The following is a 23,140-nucleotide window of genomic DNA, read 5'->3' as shown; positions in this document are numbered from 1 at the left end:
TTTTGTCCGTCATCGACAGGCCAGTGCCAATGCTTTGAAAAAGTGTTGTTTTCCTTCCCGTTTACAGGTGACAATCATATTTTTTAACAATCAACTTATAGGACATATACTGTAAAACACAGCTACAGTAAGGCATAAACAAATAAAGAGTATTTGTAAAGCATTAAAAATGCTGACAACCCAAAAAGTCAAGGTACAATAAAACAATGAGACTGTAAAAAAGCCCAAAGGCCCACATAACTGCCAACATACATCGTGTGCATTTCATTAACCATCCTTCATTTCTGGTCTCTCTATATCCTCCCAGTCCAAACCGTTTCATTTTGGCCATGACAGGCTGCAACCCCTTAAAATAATAAGTCAACTAGCATTCTTTCCCACGCCCGCGGCCTTCCAGTAGACGCAGGTAGGTAAACATGTCCACTGTAGTGAGATGAAACCACACAAATGCTTCGCTCCAGGTAGCGGTTGTCCTCCATAGCGCTGCGGCCGCTAGCCACAGCTAAGCAATTTCTACCTGTGTAAGGGTGCCTATGTCTAAACACATTTCTGCTTTATTGCCAAATCCACTGTCCTCCAGCAAGGACAGTGATGGGATGTGGATTTAAAACAGTGTCCACTGTCTGGCCTCTACCTTCACTAACTGGCAAGTCATCATACTGCTGAAGTGTTTGCAGAGATAGAGTATAATAGTTTTGGATTTTTCATTATAATTATAGTTTTTATTTCATTGTGCCTTTTCACTTACAAATTCAGTTACTGTAGTTTATATTAGTTTTAAAAGTGGATTTGCAGGTTAATAGTTCTTATTTTCTGAAAATGCTTGGTTTTAATTAGGTTTTTATTATTAGTATTTTTTAATACAGGTATGTGTTGAGTGTGAGGTTAAAAAGGTCACAATAAGTATTGTGTAGTAAAGAAACAAAAGATACCATTAAAAAAAAAACAAAAAAACAATACAATAACCAGCTCAGTGGACTAGTGGTAGAGTGTCCGACCTGAGACTGGGAGGTCATGGATTCAATCCCTGGCCGGGTCATACCAAAGACTCTAAAAATGGGACCCATTTGCCTCCCTGCTTGACACTCAGCATTAAGGGTTGGAATTGGGGGGTTAGATCACCATATGATTCCCGAGCACGGATGCTGCTGCTGCTGCTGCTGCTGCTGCTCACCGCTCCCTCAGGAGATAATCAGTGAATCTTAAGCTTATGGATATGCTTCTAAGATTACACAAAATTGTAAAAAATTTAATGAATTGTATCTCATGCAATTCTGAAAAAGTCAATAGTACCAATTAAACTACTGTAGCAATGTCTGGAGTAGCCATATGTGGTGTAGTGGGAACCTACATTTCTTGCAAATTAATTTCATTATCCACAATAATTTCTCAAGAATATTTTACGCTGCTCCCCCAAAAGAAAAAAAAAAACACCCTTCAAAAGATGATTTTCTTTTGTACTTGAGTAATGTGCTCCCATAAAATGTAATAAAAATAAATTTAAAAAAACACTGAAGAAAAAAGTAGTATTTGTATCATAATTTGTTATAGAGACTACTTGTGTTCAGACACTTCCTCATTGCTGTTGCCGCTTTGCATGATATCATAAAAAAGAAGAAGAAAAGGTACCAGGTATGTGCCGAATGTCTTTAAAGTAGGGATGCACGATAATGCTATTTTCAACAGATATCGATAAACAAATAATTTAGAAAGTGCCGATGTTGATAACCGATCCGTAAGCCGATAATTGTTTGCAAAATTAATTGAATACAAATATACTTTCGAGTCCTACTATAAGGCTAACATGTACAAATACATTGAAAAATTGTGAAAGCACCATGAATTGTATTGACTTGCTGCTTCAAAGACAACCAGTACCTCATTTTGAGTTTGCCAAAACAAAACAGTCATGTTAAAAAAAAAATAAAAAAAAATGCAACACAAAATTGTAAGGGTAACATTTTAGGGAGACACGGTAAAGAAAGCCCACACTGGCAACTGCCATGTCGCCATGATGCATCTTCTGTGAACACGAGGTCGCGCGCATTATGACGTCACAAATATGCAACACTACCGTAGGAGAGGAGTTGGGCACAACGACAACAGATGGACCAACGTGGCAAATATATTATTATCGGCAAATTTCTTTACTATGTGGTTCATCTGTTTGATGTCGAAATGGTCGATAATTATCTTCCACCGATATTATCGTGCATCCCTACTTTGAAGATGACAGATCACTGCAAAAATGGGGTGGCAAAATTGACTTGCTCTGGAAAATATTTCTTGCTGTCTGGGGAACACACTTTTATACAAAACACGAAATCGGGTAAGACATGCTTGTGGGGTTATTTGTGTGTTATTACGGCCATTTACTTGCCTTGACCTTTTTGAGACAAAACAATTTGTAAAGCTGTCATGATTCTCGTTGAGCAAAAATTATGTTATGTAAATTTGTCACCAACATCAGGCTGCAGCCGCGAGGAATGTTATACATGCGTTTAGCTAACAATGTTTACATTGCATTATGTCAGAAATGCTTGTTAAAATGGAGTTAAGAACTGTATTCAAATGTTCAAATTTCAAAGTCATGATGCGTAATAAATGATCTCACACTTTGGACAATCTGTGACAATTTCTTGCTTCTCTGCCATCATGTCAATTCATTTCTGAACGGATTGTTTTGCATTCGCTGCAGTAACTGTCCAGATAACAACGTCTTGAGGCTATTTTGTTTCCATCTTTTTTGTAATAAAATTGACACTAAAAGTTACTCTAGTAATTCTTTAAGCGATCAATACAAAGGCTATAGTAAAACCAGCTGAGCCGAAATAAAAGCACTTAAATTGAACCCAAAGAGCATAATTGCTGGCGTCGGGCCGAAACCTCTTAAGTCGCAATTAGGCAAATTATATATACATTTAAAAATCTATACTTTTGGTCTGTCCACACGTGTAAAGTGTAATTTTTACGAATTATTGACCAATCTAAAGTGTTTTGGCCCGACGCCAGCGATATCTATGTAATTAATTGCCAAAGACAAAAAACACTTTTTTTTTTGGGTGTAATTAACTCTTTGACTGCCAAGGACGTTAAAAGACGTTCTCCAATTTTTTAAATTTTTTTTTTGGAAACGGGTGGAGGAAAGCCTTGGCCAGCTGTGGTGAAAGTTTCAAGCAGATCTAGTTAGCCTAATGACTATTTTTGGCCCCTAGATGGCAGCAATGACTCTCTTTTGACAAGATTGGGTAGGCGTCAGTAGAAGACGTGAGGCGGAGCTAGAGGGGACAATGGCTGGGGAAGGGAAGAGAACATGGCGACCGGTTGCAAGCAGCTCACGCTCGAGCATTTTTTTTCAAAGACGAAAAGCATCGACCAACGCTAAAGAGCACATTGATGACGAGGATGATCATCATCGATGATGATGATGGTGACTCCGAGGTTGGAAGCATTGACGCGGCAGTAGAAGACGTGAGGCGGAGCTAGATGGCTGAGGAAGCAAACAATGGCAACCGGTTGCAAGCAGCTCACACTTGGGAATTTTTTTCAAAGACGAAAGGCATCGACCAACGCTAAACAGCACATTGATGACGACGATGATCATCATCGATGATGATGATGGTGACTCCGAGGTTGACGCCGAAGTTGGAAGCGCTGACGCGGCGGCTATGACGACGTCATAAAGGTTCACGGGCTAGCGATGCTAACACCGGAAAACGCGGAACACAACCGAGCACGCTCAGGCGGACGTTCAATCGGACGACGAAGAGTACCCCGAGTCCAATGCATATTCATCGGAGGAGTGGGTACAGTCTGCTACTTGCTATTCCCCGGAAAAAAAGGCCGTCAAGAAAGTGTAACGTCTGCACGCGAAACGGACAATCCAAGTGAAACGTATCTGTTGTGCAAATCCTGCTCCGTCTCCTTGCACGCAGGGCAGTGTTACAAAAAGAAAAACTGTATTTGAAACATCCACATAATTGTAAATAGTACCACAGTTGCACACATTTGTAAATAGTTTGCGAAATTGTTTTGTCAAATTGTTACACTGTTGAATGGAAATAAACGTATTTTGCAATCTAAAAACACTTTTTCATTGTTGGTGGTGGTGTATTACAGAAGTAAAGCACTATTTAGGTGTTTGTGGCATCATTCATGGACAAAAAGAAGTGTAGAATTCACTAGAGTGCATGAAATAACATCGTTTCACAAAAAGCTCTCTTTCTCCGCTTTTTGCTTCAAAACAGAGCATTTCGGTGAAACTAACCATTTTCTATTGTTGATTACTAAAGAACAGAATAAGGTAGAAACAAACTTTTTTTTCTGATGAAAGATGAGAGTTCAATCTTTCATTTGGTAGTATATGTGTTTCCATAGTTAAAACATAACATTTTCTGTGGACCTTGAAAGATCAGTCAAAATGCTTAAATCGGCTGGCACTGGCGACATCCCGTTTCTGAAAACGTCTGTCAGTCAAAGATTAAAAATGATTTCAATTAGTTTTGTAAACTGAAAAGGATGTTTCAGTCAGTTATTTAAAATTACTTTTGTTAACTTTTTAATATAATGACCTTGGTGCAGATAACCACCCGTTATTCACAGAGAGAACATTTTCAAAGGTTTTATATGCAACAATACAATTATCGGCACAACTACATTAAAATGATTTTCTGTTGTCAGTAGCTTCTGTGGACAATGTTTCAACTTGGCTGTGAAGCACAAATCTGCCTTCTCTTTCCTTCCACACACAAAAAAGTTATTATTCAATTGTAAAATAATTGCTGTAGAAAATTAAGTTACAGTCTCCACTTGTCTCACATAAAGTCAGGGTTCTGTTCCACCATCTAACGGAAATACCATATGCGGATACAAAGATAAAAGATGAATAAATCTGCAGTTCAATTATTCCGCAGCACCAATAATGTGCTATTACATAAGACATGTGTAGCTCAGGAAATTAACTGACCCCAGACAGCATTTATACCGACTAGTAATTGCATAATAACTGTCAATGTGAATATTCCGCTCATACATTTTGGGGATAAACTGTCAGCGAAATCCAACATATCTGCTGCATTATCCATTTCTCTCTGTTGCGTAGGCGGACAGGGTGTAGTCTCATTTTTATTACTCTCCACTATGCAAGTCGAAGCTCATCGTTAATTTCCAAGCGTAAAACTATGTATGCCATAGTTGACAACTATAGCACTACAATGCATGTGAGTGAAAAAAAAATGTGATTAGGAAACAGGAATGTCCAATCAAGTAAGATTTACTGATTTTTTTTTTTTTTTTAATACATCTAGTATCTTTATGACAACCATTTGTTTGCACAGCACAGCATCATCAGCACAGTTTATAAATTTAAAGGTTTTCTACTGAAACCTGTTGAATATACAAGTGACAGCTTGTTTGTCACTAACAGAATTGTATGCAAGAATGAAGTGAGAAACTTTCCTTAAAAAAATGCAGGTAGACACAAACAACACATTCAGCACCAGCAATCATCCTTTAAATTATGTTTATCCCACAAATCCTGCCTGGTGAACATGAAGACCACAAGAATGAGATATTAACGCAATTCCAGGTCTGAGACACATAGGAACAAAAGGGTGGTGTGAGACTGATGATTGCGGCTATTTGCCATATGTTTAGCATCATTTCCTGAAACAAACGTGGACCATGCTGGCGAAGGTGAAAGAGCCAAAGCCTCCAGCATCATGCAGGCAAAGACAGGACAAGTGACAAGAGAGAGACAGATAGACAGACAGACAGAGAGAGAGAGAGAGAGAGAGACAGACAGACAAACGGAGAGCGAGACAGACAGAGACATAGCGAGAGAGAGAAAGAGAAACAGAGAGAGAGAGCGAGAGAGAGAGATGAAAAGAGACAGACAGAGAAAGAGAGACAGACAGACAGAGGGAGAGAGGGAGAGAGAGAGGGGGAGAGAGGGAGAGTAAAGCCTCCAGACACCACGCAGTTCAGAGCAGATCAGGAGTGACGGCTTGCTGATTAGTCAGCTCACAGCCCCTTAAGACTGGAGTCCACGTTCAAGCACACGGCATGAAATTATTTTAAACCAATCCGACCTTTGCCAGTTTTGCCTATGCAAAGCATATGGACACACATACAGTATGTGGAAACAAGTTGTATTGCACCACATTCAAACAACATCTTGAGGATGGTGATGAATATGTTATGTGAATGTGTTAAACAATCATGATGTTTAGTTCATTACCTTGAGTAGATAGATTGGGATGTTGCTGAAGTCCACAGGGAGTTTCAGAAGAAAGCGAGCTGAGAACTCCCCTGTCTGTAATACAAGAAATTGAGAATTTTACAATGTGACACAAGAGATGTCTACCCACCTAGCAGGCTAGCGGTAAAAGCCATTGTTGCACCTGTTCCTAACTTCATGAGATGCTGCTGAAAGAGGCCCTTTTGATGTTCACATGATCAAACTGGGGAAGGCTAAGACGAAAGGAGGAAAGGCTTTGAACAATGTGTGGACTGCTGCATGCTGTTCTTCATGCCCTCACTACAAGTGGTCATAATTATTTAGTTTTTTTAGTTTAACCAAAGTGCTAAATAATCTCCAGAAAAAAATAAGGTTGTATTGCTGGTGAAATTAGATTCATTTTCATGACTGCCAAGCTTCACTGAGCTCAAGAAAAAGGGAAAAGCATCAAAATGCTGCAAATTATAAGCGACTTGACTTGCATTTACAGAGCATGCATATAACAGACCCCTTTCAAATAGTGCTGAACCGTGCAGAAATTGCTAACATATTGGTAAGTGAGCACTGTACAACTTCAGAACCATTTGTTACCATAGACATACAATACATGAAGTGGTTGGGCTGTATGTTTGCAATTTTATAAATAACAACATTGATTCACTGAATTATCAATTGCAACTTACTTCAAACTTCTCTACTCAATTTTGGCAGTGTGCATCAAGAACAACAATGTTCATTAACCATCTATCCATCCATCAGTTACCTGTACCGCTTAGTTTCATTATTTTCTCCATGTGTAACATGTGCAGGGTGACACAAAAAAAACAGTCATCACCTAAACTTGAATAACTTTAGAAATAATTAATCGATTATTTTTATTTTTCAGATTTACCAAGAAGATTTCATGTTCTAAGAGTCTACCAAATTTGACCTTCGAGATGCCATGGACTACTGAGGAAAAGACATTTATAGTTGAGGCATATTTTCGGCTGAAGTCTATCCACGCAGCTCAATTGCAATTCAAAGAACGGTTCGGATGTCGTGAATTCCCTGCCCACTCAATGATCTACAGATGGGTCAACAAGTTCAGAACCCATGGGACTGTGCATAACCTCAATGGTAAAGACACTAACAGACAATCACACTCTGGACGTCCAAAATCATCACGGACACCACACAACGTTGCTGTAGTCAGAGACTTTGCTGTCCGCAGCCTAAGCAAGTCTGTGCATTGGCGAAGTCAGGAGCTTGGAAACAACCGGGAGTCTGTGCTGAGAATTTTGATAGCAGATCTGTCTGTTAGTGTCTAGAACACTGGGGCGGAAGGGGAGATGGGAGCACTGGGAGACGGGCGGCACCCCCGAACCCCAGGCCCAGCGGGGAAAGGTCCCGGTCGTCACGCCAGCGTACCTAGTGAAAGCTAACCCTGTTACTGAGTTCGCCAGCTCGCCGACTGGCAAACTCTACCCCTACACCGTGGATCTGACCCCACCTAGTGTATATACAAGTGTGTGTGTGTGTGTGTGTGTGTGTGTGGTGCATTAAAATTGGGAGCAGGTGAGATGGAGCAGAGGGAAATGATATCCCCCCGCTCCGATCCACATGCTTCCCAGACGTGTCGCTGTGAAAATATTTCCTACCAAACTGTTCTTGTGTCTAGCAAATAGATGCTAAATTGTCTGTGAGCTTATGTTCCGCCATGTAAATTATCCTTACCCAGCTGTTCTTGTGTCCAGCATATATCTCCATATTACGGCCATAGTTAGGATCCTCCAGCAGGCTATCATATTCAAAGAGAAGTCTAGAGCTTTCACGGAGGCGCTGACATTGGTAGTGGTGGTACTGCTGGATGAGCTCCTTAACTAGCTGGAGGAGACTGTCTGGGTTGCCTGCATCCCATTGGACCAAATGCTGAGGAAGACAATCAAAATTTTAAATCAGCTCAATATTCAGCAAAATATACATTTTGGTTGGAAACCCACCTACCAATTTCAATTTTAGGCACAAGTTATTTTCAAAAGAGCTACAACACTTGTGGAGCGCAGACCTCCAACACCACCAACAACCACTGGATTTGATGGTTTACTTACAGGCGTACCATAATAGAGAAAAAAAGTGGAGCTTAAGTCCTCAATTCACATCAAGAGTCTTGACCAGGGGAATAAAAGGCATTTGATTGTATTCACATCGCATGGATTAGGTGTACATTTTTTATTTAAGCGCTGCTCACTAACGATTAATAATATTTGATGATTTTTTTATTGAATAATGTATTAATTTGTTGATAAAGTTTTTAATTAATTGATGAATCAGATAAAAAAAAAACATTCTATGCAAATATCCATCCCTCCATTGTGCAAAAACAGGATATAATTTCAAACAGAGTACAATTAATATGAAATAATACAGTTCATATTATAAACATGTTTTAGGATTCAGGTACTGGTTTGGTCTGCAACATGCAGTATTAAAGAAAGGAAGAGGGCATGCTACACTGCACACAGAATAGTCTGTAGTTTGCTGCAGGCTGCAAAATATGAGCTGTGGATGATCGTTTTTTCGTAATCTAATCTAAAAGAAAGACACTGACATATGCCAATCACGTACTTTTCCCACTGAAACAATCGGCCAATCACGATCGGTGGTCGATCAACCAGAGTACCATTAGTATCAAGTATTATCATTATTATCGTTGTATTACTTTATTTTATTTTTTACATAAAAACTATCATAGCTTTTTGTATTTCTCGAAGCAGACAGTTTATTCAGATATAGAACATTGAAAAGGGGTGCTAAGATCTGTAAATCAATGAGTAGCACTGCATGAGGAAAATTGTGGTTACACTACTGATCGCTAGATTATTTTTGGATGATTTTGAAAAAAACTCCACCATTTTTCCAACAACTTTGTTATCATGTGAATAACCAATGCAATGTTTGGCAAAAAAAACTGAGGTATTAGTAGTAATAATTAACAACAACTGCCCAACCATCAAGACCAAACAGAAATTTCAAGCTAAATGTGAAACTTATGTGCAGCATTGTTCTTACTGTACACAGTCAATTCCGCAAAATTTGACTACAGACGCTCCCCTACTTACGAACATTCGAGTTGCGAACAACGGTACATACGAACATTTCTGCGCGTACAGTATGTCGAAAAATGTTTGGAAAGAAATGCTGTAAGTTAGATTTTGTATTGCGCGTAGTGCTTTTTTCCGCCGCTAATACCGACGATTGGCGCTGTGAGAGCTCATTGGAGGCTGAGCAACGTGGCGAGGAGGAGGAGGAAGAAAACGCCGGTCCCCATGAAGCAGGAAATAACTTTTGAAGCCGATTCCAGCGACGACGAAGAATCTCTCATGATATAAAATCCTCCTCTTCCTCCTCCTCCATCATCTCCTTAAGCATCGAGTACATCTTCCAAAAGTAAGTTAAACTTCATTTTATTTATCTTATTACGTACATGTACATACTGTGTGTGTGTGGCTCGCTCTCTCTCTCTAACATACGTAGTACAGTACAGTACTGTACGTATTCTCTCCATTTTTTTTTTTTTTTTTTCTTTTGGGAGATCTCAGTATTGATCATTTGAAATGTCATCATCATTGTTCTCCCTTTTTTTTTTTTTTTTTGTATGTGTGTTTGTGCGTGTGTGCGTGCGTGTGTGTGTGCGTGCGTGCGTGCGTGCGAAAAAAAATAAAAATAAATAAGAATTCCCATACCGTTCACCTAAACCGAACACTTCAAAATCCAGCCAGAGTCGTGGGGCCGCCAGGAGACCCAAAGGGGGACCAAAGAAAAGAAAGAAAAGCGAAGCCCAGCACCGACCAGACACCACCCACCGGGCCACTAACCTTCACCAACCCCAAAGACATCCAAACTCCAACAAATCAGGGAAACCTCAAGGGCCCAAAGGAGAAACTGAGGAAAGGTAGAAAGGACAGACGAAGCAGAGTGAGATCTACAGACACCAGCCTCCACCGAATCAATGACCTGAGGGAGAAACAAGTTGTGTCTGAGTCTCGATAGATGCTGGTGTGGTGGATCTAGCATGCATGAAAATCTCCACCAAAGAGGGGAGCCGTCGACCCCCGCCAGGACAGAGCAAGCGCAACACCTCAGGGCCCCCCAGGCCGCGGCCGCGCCAAAGGACGACCCCCGGGCCCCGCAGGGGCCACCGGCCGGAGAGCAAACCCCGGAGCAGGAGCGCCCCCCACCCCAACGCGGCCCGCGCCCCCAACCCAACGCAGCAGGACGGGGCACTGCAGGCCCACCAGGCACCCCACCAGCCCACAACCCCCGCTCCCCCCGCGACCCCCCCGCCCCCGCCACCCACCCCAACCCAGCCCCAACCGCCCCCAGGTCCCCAAATCCCCAGACACCCTCCCCACCCCGGCACCCCCACCCCGGCACCCCCACCACCACCCCCCCACCAACCAAGCCGCCCCCGCCCCCGCCCCCACCCCCACCAACCGACAGCCCCCCAGCCCCCGACCCCAGACCCCGGGGACACACCGCACCCAGGCATCCGCGCCGAAGAGGGGGCCGGGCAGCGGAGCGGAGAGGGCACCCGCGCCCACCCCACCACGCGGAGGGACGGAACACCAGGGGCAGAAGGGGAGATGGGGGCACCGGAGGACGGGCGGCATCCCCGAACCCCAGGCCCAGCGGGGAGAGGCCCCGGTCGTCACCCCAACGATCTAAGTGAAAAACTAACCCTGTTACTAAGTTCGCCAGCTCGCCGACTGGCGAACTCTACCCCTAAACCGTGTGTGTGACCCCACCCAGTGTATATACATAAGTGTGTGTGTGTGGTGCATTAAAATTGGGGGCAGGTGAACCGGAGCAGAGGGAAATGATATCCCCCCCTGCTCCGATCCATCCGCCCCCCAGGCATGTCAATGAGCGTATGTGGTGCATTAAAATAAATTAATGGGGGGGGGGGGGGGGGCACACGGACAGGCGACCGCAGCACTGCTTCATACCGCGGCCGCCCCAACCGATGCCCCCCCCCCCCCCCCAGTTGTGTGGTGCATTAAAATTTGGAGGGGAGCTGCAGGGCAGAGACGGTGTCTCCACCCCACCCCACTCCCCCCCAAAGTGTGTTATGTGCCCTAAAATGTATTGTGCAAAACTAGTGCAGTGAGTTAAGAGGAGCGACCAGCTGGGCCCCCCCCAACCGGGCGGGGGGGGGGGGTGGGGGGGAGGCGCACCCGCCCACCAAAACCCCCACCCACCCCACCGGGACCCCGGCGGGGCTTGCCCCCCGGATACCGGGGCCCGCCCGAAGTGCCCGGAGGCCCACCGGAGCGGGGCGGGCACAACACCAATCCCGCCCACTCCCCCGGCCCCCGGAGCGCCGAGACCCGGGCCACGGACGGAACCCCCGGCCTAGGGGAGGGGGAGGAGGGCGGACAGGGGAGGGGGAGGGGACGGGGGAAGGAGACGACAGGAAGGGCAGGAGGCAGCAGCAGGGCCGCAGAGAGAGGGGGAGAGGAGGAGGAAGGGCGACGAGGGAGAAGGGACAGGGAGGCGGAGGACGGGCGGGGAGAGGTGAAGAGGGAGAGGAAGCAAGGGGGAGGAAGGGGGAGGGGAGAGGGAACCACGGGGCACCCCGGCGGCCCACAGGCCCCGACCCGCGTCGCCGGACCCAGAGCGACGGACCGCGCCGGGGCGGCGCCGCCCCGGACACCAGGGAGAGCCCCGCAACACAGCACCCACCACGAGACCCAGGGAACGACCAAGACGCAGCCGCCACCCAGCAGCCAACAGAGGGGCAGACCCGCCCACGCCCAGCCAGGGAGGACAGCACCTGTAGCGTTAGTCCCCTGGCATGCAGTGAATCCGAATATTAGCCTTTAGTGCCCATTGGAGGTGAATCTGTTCGATCCTGTTGGCAGCAACTGGGTTCCTGACTATAAAAACACAACCATTAGTAACAAACTGCCAAATGCAGAGACATCAATGTAAGTTATCACGATGTGGTGGCTCTCGCTAACAGGCAGAATTAAATAACCAGAATTAGGTTAAAATATTCTATATACGTAGACCATATTTCTATGAATTTTGATATTTGTTTTTTATTTGAGGCCGATATTTTTTCCATTAAAATGTGATTTATGAGGAGGTTAGACCATTGGTCGATATTCAGAGTTTGTTTATTTTTCCAGTTAACAAGAATTGTTTTTTTAGCGATAGTAAGGGCTACAAGTGTAGATTGAAATTGTTTATGTGGTAGGTCAGTTGTTGTTAGGTCACCTAGCAAACACAAGTTTGGAGATAAAGGTATCCTATAGTCCAAGATAGCGGAAAGTTTTTCTAAGACTTTAGTCCAGAAATACATAACCGGGGTGCATAACCATAAAGCATGAAAATAAGTGTCTGTAGTGTTTTGTAAACACTGGAGACAAATGTCGGAGTCGGAGAGGCCCATTTTCTTCATCATATATTGAGTAATGTATGTTCTATGGATTATTTTGTATTGGATAAGTTGTAAATTTGTGTGTTTTGTCATTTTAAATGCATTTTCACAAACTTGAATCCAAAAGTCAGATTCCGGAGCTATAGACAAGTCTGTCTCCCATTTTAAGATGGGTAAAGACATTTTATCCGTATATGAAAGTAACTTATATATTTTTGAAAGTTTTTTTGTTGTTGTCGGAGAAAGCTTGGTAATATCTTTAGCTAAGCCAGGCGGTTGGAGCGTACCCTGAAGTGTTGGAATTTGTTTCTTTATCATATTTTTAACTTGCAGATAATGTAAAAAATTTCCGTTTGTTATTTTGTATTTTTGGAGCAAAGATGTATATGATATAAACATATTATCTGAGAAGAGATGGTGAAGATGTGTGATTCCTTTCTGCTCCCACACACCTAAATAAAACGTTTGGTTGTTAATTCGAAAGTCAGGGTTATGCTATAGGGGAGAAAGCCCACAGGGCTCCACTTGGGCTTTTGTAATTTCTAATGCCTTCCACCAAGCAGTCAGGGTGGCGGAGATCATTGGGTTTTTAAAACAATTATGTCGCTTAATCGATGTTGTAATAAAGAGTAAATCTAGAAGTCTGAGGTTATTACAATCCTTCTGTTCTAGTTCCAGCCAACAGTTAGTATCTCTGTTGGGTTGTGCCCATAGAATGATATATTGTAGCTGGTTAGCTATATAGTAGTACATAAAATTTGGTGCCTCTAGGCCACCTTTGGATTTACTTTTCTGAAGAGTAGATAGACTAATCTTTGCTTTTTTTTTTTCCAGTAAAATTTTGTAACGGCTGAGTCCAACAACTGGAACCATTTAGCCGTAGGTTTAAATGGAATCATTGAGAAAAAATAGTTTATTTTAGGTAAAACTTTCATTTTAACGGTGGCTATTCGTCCTATTAAAGAAATAGGAAGATTATTCCAGCGTTCCAAGTCACTATGAATGTTATCCAGAAGTGGAGAAAAATTTAAATGAATTAAATCAGTTAATTTAGGTGAGATTTTTATGCCTAAGTATTTTAAATTACCTATAGGAAATGAGTAATGTGGGTCCTGGCTTGCAGGGTTCCATGAATTTTCTGTAATAGGTAGAAGTGTTGATTTTGTCCAGTTAATAGAATAATCTGACAACTGTGAGAATTTAGTTATTAAGTTAAATACTTCCCCTAACGAAATCGCCGGGTTTTCTAGATAAAGTAAAATATCATCGGCATATAGATTAATTTTATGTTCTGTTACCCCAGAGTGAATTCCTTGAATCCTTCTTTCCTGGCGTATGGCTATTGCAAGTGGCTCGATAAATATTGCAAATAATAAAGGGGATAGTGGGCATCCCTGTCTTGTGCCTCTCTGTAAAATAAAGCTCTTAGATATAATCCCGTTAGTAGTAACTGTAGCTTTGGGAGAATCATATAATACTGACACCCAGTGGATAAATGATTTCCCAAAGCCAAATTTATTTAAAACAGCAAAGAGGAAGGACCAGTTAACTTTGTCAAAAGCTTTTTCTGCATCCAACGATATAATAACTGCCTTCTTATCATGCCGCTGTGACATGCTAATAAGGTTAAAGAGCCTCCTAATATTATTAGTAGAGTGGCGATCTTTAATAAAGCCTGTTTGGTCGTTATGAATAATTGTCGAGATTACTGTTTCTAATCTAGATGTGAAAGCCTTAGTAATAATTTTGATATCAGTGTTAATTAGTGAAATCGGACGGTAACTTGATGGAAGGGTGGGGTCTTTTTCTGGCTTTAATAAAAGTTTAATTGCTGCTGTATTCATGTGTGGACGTATGTAACCATTAGTTTTAATTTCTGTTACTACTCTTAAGAATAGCGGAGCAAGCATTAACCAGTAGTGCTTAAAAAATATAGCCGGATAACCATCTGGGCCAGGTGCCTTGCCATTAGGCATACTATCTAGAGCACTGTACAACTCGTTTATAGTAAGTGGCGCTTCTAACATATCTTTATATTCAGTAGTTAACTGAGGCATATTTAAGCTACTGAGGAATGCCTCAATATGCTCAGGGTTAGGTTTGTTAGTTTCTGAGTATAGGTTGCGATAATAGTTATAAAGAATTTGATTAATTTCTTCTGGTGATTGTGTACATTCACCAGTTGTCCCTTTAATAGCCGTTATAAGAGATTTTTCCCGATTGCGTTGAAGTTGGTTTGCAAGAAATTTACCTGATTTGTTATTATATTCAAAGTTGTTGTATCTCAATTGTTGTATTATAAACTCTGTCTTTTTAGTTAGCATATCGTCTAACTGTATTTTTGTATTTTGTAAGTCAGTCCATATTTGGTCATTTGGGTTTATTGCGTACTCATCCGTCAGTTGTTTAATTTTATCTTCCAAGTCATTTTCAAATTTTTGATCCTGTTTCTTTTTATAAGATGAATATGATATAATTTTACCTCTAATTACTGCTTTCCCAGCTTCCCAGAGAAGAGAAGGCGATAGGCCTGGAGAGTCATTTATTTCCAAAAAGTCTGCCCACTCTTTCCTTATAATTTTATCAAACTCTGCATCGTTTAGCAGAGAGATGTTAAAACGCCATGTTGGTGGTGGTTTAAAGGTAAAATCAACTTGTAGGGAAAGTGAGACTGGTGCGTGGTCGCTAATAATAATAGGATGTATTTTTGTAACAGTTTTATCAGCAATAGAGTTATTTGTAAGAAAATAATCAATTCTTGAAAAAGACCGGTGTACAGCGGAAAAGAAGGTAAATTCCTTCTTATTTGGGTTTTTAAGTCTCCAGCTGTCGACGAGGCCAAAATCATCCATATATTCCCCTATTACTTTAGTAGATTGTAATCGCCTTATACATGTTGTGTTATTAGAACGGTCTATTAATGGATTTAAGACTGTGTTAAAGTCTCCTCCAATAATAATAGTAGAGTTCGCTGCTAAATCAAACAGCTGAGAGAAAAATCCATGGAAAAAGGCCGGATCATCATTATTAGGGGCATATAAATTGCCAAGTGTATATATCTTATTAAATATAGTTATCTGAATAATAATGTATCGGCCCTCTGAGTCTGTTATTGTATTATTTAGAGTAAAGAGTAAATTCTTATGTATGAGTATACAGACTCCTCTTTGTCTGCTGTTATAAGGGGCAGAGTATGCTTGGCTAAAATTCTTATCAATAAGTAATTTTTCTTCAGATTTTTGTAGGTGGGTTTCTTGCAGGAGGCAAATATCTGCTTTTAATTTTAAGAGATGGTCTAAAGTTTTTATTCTTTTTGCCTGTGAGCGAGCGCCACAAACATTCCAGGAAACCAGAACTAATTTATGCATACAAACAATATAGGCTCAGTCCTGTGTAAATATCTGCATAGGCCATTTGTCAATACTGGCATGTTATAGGATAGAATCAAAGTAGTTAGGTGATTTATATAATTTGTGTAAAATATAAGGAAATGTGTAAGTAAATATAACAGTGAAAAAACGGGTAGGGATGTGAAAGTGAAGGACGTTAGTGGGGAGTTAAACAACATTATAATACACCAGTAACTGGTAACCCAAGCGAGATTTTTTTTTTTTTTGTTTAAATCTACTTTTAGATATAGTTATGTATTATTATTATATTTATAATATAGCGTAAACATAATGAGTATTCATATTTTAGGTTTTATAACCACATATACATTATATGTATATGTATATGTATACGTATACATCTAATAATCAAACAAAGTTTAGTTCCATCGATGCTAATTAGAACAGCCAGGGAGTGGAGTATTCTCTCCATTTTATTAATTTTTTTTCAGTACAAACCAATGCAGGTTACTTGTACAAGCCTTAAACATACTTATATAAACCTTCAATATACTTATATAGGCTTTAAACATAAATTATAATACAAAATATAGCACTGAAGCAACTTACGAACAAATTCACCTTACGAACGATCGTCCGGAACGTAACTCGTTCGTAAGGTGGGGAGCGTCTGTATTTAGAGTGGGACCAAATAGGCTCGGTTTTAGAGTAGGCTAATATCTACACTCGGAAGAGAGTAAAATAAAGAATTGAAAAATAAATAAATAAATAAAAGTCTTTCAAGGGTTGAGGAACAAACTGACAACCTTCAGCTTGGGAGACTGCCACTGAACCACCTGAGCTATGCCACTCATACTCTTTGCTTATATCCAAGGGAAACCAAAAACATTATTTTTGGTCCCTTGGAGTTAGGAAGATTCCAGCTGATACGAGTGATATACTAACACACGGGCAGGAGCTGCGTGGCTCAGCGAGTAGATCGGCAAGCTGAAGGGCAAGCTGAAGGTCGGGAGTTTGTTCCTCAATCCTTGAGTGACTTTTATTTAATTTTATTTTTTTTCAGTTCTTTATTTTACTCTCTTCCAAGTGTAAATGTTACTCTAAAACTGAATCTATTTGGTCTCACTCTAAATAGAGTCAAATTTGCTCAACATAATTTACTGTGTAGTAAAGAAAAAAAGATGCAGGTTAAAACCAATAACAACTAAATCAGAACACAGAAAGACTTTCTAAAATTGAAGTAAATTTAATCTGTGAATGAATGAACATGTATTTCACAAAGGTGTTGGTGACAGTGAGGACCTAGGTTTGCTTGCCTCAACAACTGAGTATGTCTTTCTGTCAGCCTCGCATCCCATATTAGAGCAATAGAGAAAGCATCCATTGTTACGAAGTGACTTAACTCCCTTGCAATGGCAAGGGCAGGCTAAACAGAGACAGTGACTTCATCGTCCCGAACCACCAGTGGTTACCAGCAATGCCGGGATTCCCGAAATGAGGAGGTGATGCAAACAAGGATGGGCATTGTCCAAAACAGGCGGTCAGTGCCCCGGGGCAGGAGCATGCAGAAATGGAGGAGAGACTAAGGAAGTGCTGTGTCAGGATTGTGACATACAATATCAGTGGATCTACGCTGAGGAGGAGAGGCGGGATCAGAGGTGAAGGAGGAAGCGGGGAAGCATTGAAGAGCTCAGGCAAGTAGGCCAAAGCCAATGAAAAGGCAAGCTTGATTCTACAACATAACTATTGATGTAGAAAGAAATTATAACTGTCAACTTAATTAACAGTATAGTATGGTCAACTGCAGACCAGCATTTACAATGTCAATAAAATAACATTGACCAAATCTAAGGCAGGAGATATATTATCTAAAAGGACCATTGTTCAAAACTGCCGACAAATTGATATTCTCAGACAGGTGTCAAGAGAAGATGCCCCATTAATAATTACAGGTAAAGCATGCAGAATTGACCTACAATTGCTCCACAGAGGTGTTCTCTCATCAAAAGCAAGCATCTGAGCTTGTAAAACTCAGCTGTTCATGCAAAAGTGCTACACTGACTACACAGACAATAGACAGTAAATGCAGATAGAAATATAAACATGCTAGCATGCTGGAACCAGTGTATGTTTATCGTCTTTGTTTAACACAATAGTTTAGCAATTGAAAGGTGAAATGAAGTGAAGCTGAAGCGCAAATGAGTGTTTTGCGGGAATTTTAACAAAATAATATTAATTTGTTACTGGCTTTAGTTGATCACAACAACATGATATAGAATTAGCAATTAAAATAACTTTCATGTTCACGCTGCCCACCAAAGCCAACATTTTCACAGCCTTTTAACATAAGTTTCTGTGTGAAAGATCCAGACTCAGAAAGGTTTGCATGAAATTAGTACATTTAGAAAGCGCTCTATAAACTCGGGCTATTTAGCATTTACCATTACAGTATTACTTTATCCTCGCGGGTTATATTATACAGTACACATCGGTTCGGGCAGATTTTATTATCCATTTATCAAAGCACACAGGTTACAAACCGGTTACATTGCTGAAACTATTTATGATCAAATCTACAATAACCACTCCTTATGTGTTTCCTTTTAAAAATAATTCAAATACAGCAAACTCAAAGACATGTTATACTAAGATATGAGAATTTGTTTCAACGTCAGCTTTAAAAGTTTTTTTTTTATAAATGTATCTGATTTGTATCAAGATTTGACACTGATTCATGTAATTGTAGTCTTGTGTCATTATTTTATTTTGTGGTGGGGGCGGAAAGCATCAGGTGGATAAAGTATCTCCAATGTTTCAATAAAGTGAGCAGCCAAAGTTTGCACGAGTAAATGTATAAGCTAAAAGTGTGCAAATTGATTTTAGTGTGCATGTGTTAAGGAACACAGTGTATCGCTTTAAGAACAAATGTACACCTAAATTTGGCGTTTTCACACTTAATAGACAAAAGTTGACAGAATTATGTCTTCCTGTGCCATCTCTGATCCAGTATTTATCTTTGGCCAGTAAGAGAGGGGCTGGCATCTGAAAATCCAAGATAATTATATAGGCCAACATAAATTGTTTTTATGTCTTGAATGTGATTTTTATAGATGCTGGCAACCTGATCCAATAAATCGCTGTTGACTTGAAAGTGTGAGGCATTAAACAACTCCCAAGTATTAAATTAATCTCTGTTAGTCTCTAATTCAAGAGTGGGCTCACACCCTGTTTCGCCCCCAGAGATTGCCAAGTCTAAGATCATCCTAAATTGCTCTTGTCATGTGTTTAAGACACTTGGCATTCTCAAGCCAGTGTTTCTTCAGTGTGATCCATGCAGTTTTTGTCCAACACAGTTCAAGTTGTTGACAGAAATAGCATGCATTCTTGAACTGGTTTACTCACTTCAGCCAATTTATTCATGGATGATTGTCCTATGTTGGTTATTTCCATCAAAGCTTCTCAATTTACAAATGCTCTGCCTGTTGAAAGCATTACCAGACATGTTAGCGAGCTCTGCCAATAATAAGACTATTAAAAGCTGAAACGCATTATCCGTTTAAGCAAGAAGGAAGTGGTAGTTTGTACACTATGCCCAGGTTGACCCAACTCTACAGGCCATTTGAAGTCCATTGTTAGAACAGTACCAGGGGAGGACGTGGAGCAGCAGCTAGGAAGCGCTCACCAATATATGGCATGCAAGATTAGCAGAGGTTAGCGTGAAGTCATGTTTCCTTTCTCTTCATAAAAGAATACTTGGATTATTTATTAGTTTCACATTACACATATTAGACTGTTCTTTTGGGAGCCCGTAAACTACATTGTCTCACGTTACAAACACTAGAGCATCAGAACTAGTTCCCTAAAATACAAAAACACAAAACAAAACAAGAAAATAAGGACAAATAATAATAATACATTTAATTTGTAACATTTCAAAAGAAATCTCAAAGTGCTAAAAATAAGACTTGAAGAAATGTGAAATGTGACAAAAGAGAATAATTCACTTGTCATTGCTTTTTCCTTTTATTTGTCTTCTGACAAGAAAAATCAATTCATTTTTCATTGCTTTTTCATGTTGGCTGAGTTACTGTAAACTACAATAACCATCTTTATAAGGAGCTATCATTATGTATTGCGGGAAAGCATATATTTCAAAGATAAACAAAATATGCATTTAACCCATACACTTTAATGACACCCTAAAGTGTGTCATTTTTTTTGTGCTTTTGAGGTATTCAATATCATGATGTAGAATTAAAAATATATGCTCTCTTTCTCCAAAGCCTGGTAACTGGGACAGATTCGAAAACAATACACTGATCGCTCATAGATTTATCCCCCAAAAAAATTTACATGACTTTAAGAGTCATAAGTGAAAGTCTCTATTGTTAAGGTAATTTCAGTATGGTAAAAAGTAGGGGGTGTAAAATTTGCTGTAATTCTTGATTGTTTGGGTATTTTGACAAAAGTATGTCAAATACGTTATAACAGCCAGGTAATTCATAAAATGTATGAATGACTAAACCAGTCCACGCCCTCTTATCCAACAGTGACCATTGAATTAAAAAATGGTGCCTCCATATTTGTGTCCATGTTATCTAGTACAAATGTTTTGTTCATCTTCAGCTAATTTACCCAAAAGCTGAAACTCCAGTTCAATTACTTGGCATGATCAGACTACAAAGAATGAACACCAAGCTGTTTATATTGATGACATTTCCATTCTTAATGAGACAAAGCTTCTCAGAGGACTCTGGGGCTGATTAGTTTTGGGGGAGGATATTGGGGCTAACCCCAGGTCTTGTCCGTATACACGCCAACTGAAAAAAGTTGTTCGGAAACTCCCCAAATTTTTAGTGCCAACATACATTGCTGGCCAAGTCTAGACTTGAAAATTGACAATTAGCTCCTCAAAAGATAGGGTGTTAGTAGAAGCATCGGAAAAAAGAATAAAATATGTCAAGATTTTATTTTATTTATTCAAGTATGTTTGAGACAGTTCTTCCTAAGCAGTTTTATGCATACGCTAATAAAGGTGACCCTCGATTACCAAAGTAATGCCTACATTGTGTGTTTTCTGACCACAACGTGATCAAATGGAAACGCCAATTCGAACAAAGTTGTCATGTTGTGTAAAATGTAAAGAACAGAATACTGTACAGTACTGTCAAAAAATTCAGAGAATCTGGGGGAAATCTCTGCATGTTAGAGGCAAGGCCGAAGACCAACACTGATATGAGATTCAACCCTCAGATGCATTACAACTATTGTCAGTTGGCAGTTTGTTGCTACATCTACAAACGTAAGTTGAAACTCAAACTTGTACAGCGAAAGCCATGCATCAACATACAGAAATGCCACCGGCTTCTCTGACCCCGAGCTCATCTAGGATGGACTGTGTGGAAAAGTGTGCCGTGGTCTGACAAGTCCACATTTCAAATTGTTTTTTTGAAATCATGGATGCATTGTGTATTCTGGGCCAAAGAGGAAAAGGATAATCCGGACTAATATCAGTGCAAACTTCAAAAGCCAGCATCTGTGTGCCCATGGCAAAATATGTTGCCATTCAAACAATGTCTTTTTTTCCCTGCTTATTTCAGCAAAGCAATGGAAAGCCACATTCTGCATGTATTACAGCAGTGTTGCTTCATAGTAAAAGAGTGCGAGGACTATATTGGCCTGCCAGTAGTCTAGAGCTGTCTCCCATTGAAATTATGTATCACGTTATGAAGTGCAAAATGCAGCAAGAGAGACCATAGACTGTTGAGCAAATGAAGTTCTAAATCAAGCAAGAATAGAAAAGAATTACACCTACAAAGCTTTAACAATTACTGACCTCAGTTGCTTAATGCTTAATGGATGTTGTTAAGAAAAGGAAAGTTGATGTAACAGTGGTTACCATGCACTTGTCCCAGCTTTTTTGAAAAATGTTGCAGGCGTCAAATTCAAAATAAGTGAATATTTGCAAAACAAAACAAAAAACTATGAAACATTTACTGGTAAATGCTTGTCTTTGTAGTGTGTTCAGTTGAAAATATCTATAAGTTGAAACCAATCTGCAAATTATTGTATTTTGCTTTCGTTCACATTTTGCACAACCTCCAAATCTTATTGCAATTGGGTTTTGTAGATTATCCAGCATTATTCAGCATTAAAGACACACATGAGTCATATAAATTCAGGCATGTGTCGAGTGCACAAGGAATTATACAGAGGAATGGAAGTGGGCAAATGTGCAATTGCACAATCATGCAACACAAATCACATAATGGTCCGCCATAAATATCCAAACAGACCAAAGAAATCAAACATCAGAGGTAGTGTTTTACATTAAAAACTAAAACATTTAAAAAACAAAAACAAATGAAAATCTTGGATAAATAGCATACCAAAAAAATGTAAATTCTGTCATTTACTGGATTAGGCAATAAAAAAAATTAAAAAAAATAAAAAACAATATGATGCAAGAGTATTCTACGCAAGGGATTTAACTGGTATTGCTGTCCACCTCCCCTCCCTTCCTGCCTCTGTCTTTGTCATTTCCTCCTCTTTGGTCACCTCTCTGTTCACAAAATGCTCGTCACCCCCCCTCCACCCATACAACACTGAAAAGAGCCTACATCACAGTCTTTTGGCTTCAGTAGTTAAAGACAGAATCAAGTTTTACCTCTTTCAGAGAATATTACCTTGATTATGATGAATTTTCCTAAAGCATTATTCATATTTAAAGTAAAGCAACAAATGAGTCCAGTAAACTAAGTTATGGGGTGGGGATCTGAGGATAACATCACAGCAAACTCACAAAAACTCTTTCACCCACCAGGTGCTATTACTGGAGAGCATGATGTAAAAATCTGACGTCAATGGAAAATGGGGGGAAGAAGAAAAAAAAATCAATACATGTTTTCTTTTGATGCCAGTTTATAGCATTCGTGCAAAGTGATCTGACAATGTCAAAGACAAAAAACAGGACTCTATTATTAAATTTTTTACTACTTTTAGTATCAAATGATAGGTGGACACCCACTCACAATCCAACATCTTACTGCTATGAAAGCAAGTTGCAGTACTTGAATTTAAATGTTTTTTAAAATGTAACCAAGCATGTGAAAAAGTATGACATATATG

General features: G+C 40.3%; 1 protein-coding gene across 1 annotated transcript in view; it reads right to left on the bottom strand.

Annotated features, from left to right (window-relative positions):
* babam2 (BRISC and BRCA1 A complex member 2) overlaps nucleotides 1-23,140 on the bottom strand; it is a 93,525-nt gene that overhangs the window by 55,264 nt on the left and 15,121 nt on the right. Inside the window, exons 5-6 of the mRNA XM_077580556.1 lie at nucleotides 7,955-8,149; nucleotides 6,239-6,313 (exon numbers count right to left, since the gene is read on the bottom strand). Coding sequence (XP_077436682.1) covers nucleotides 6,239-6,313; nucleotides 7,955-8,149 — 270 coding nt within the window. The remainder of the gene's footprint in view (nucleotides 1-6,238; nucleotides 6,314-7,954; nucleotides 8,150-23,140) is intronic.

Source organism: Vanacampus margaritifer, chromosome 1, assembly GCF_051991255.1.
Source record: "Vanacampus margaritifer isolate UIUO_Vmar chromosome 1, RoL_Vmar_1.0, whole genome shotgun sequence".
NCBI classification, from domain to species: Eukaryota; Metazoa; Chordata; class Actinopteri; order Syngnathiformes; family Syngnathidae; genus Vanacampus; species Vanacampus margaritifer.
The sequence above is the reverse complement of the archived record's forward strand: the minus strand, read 5'-3'. Positions and strand labels throughout refer to the sequence as shown.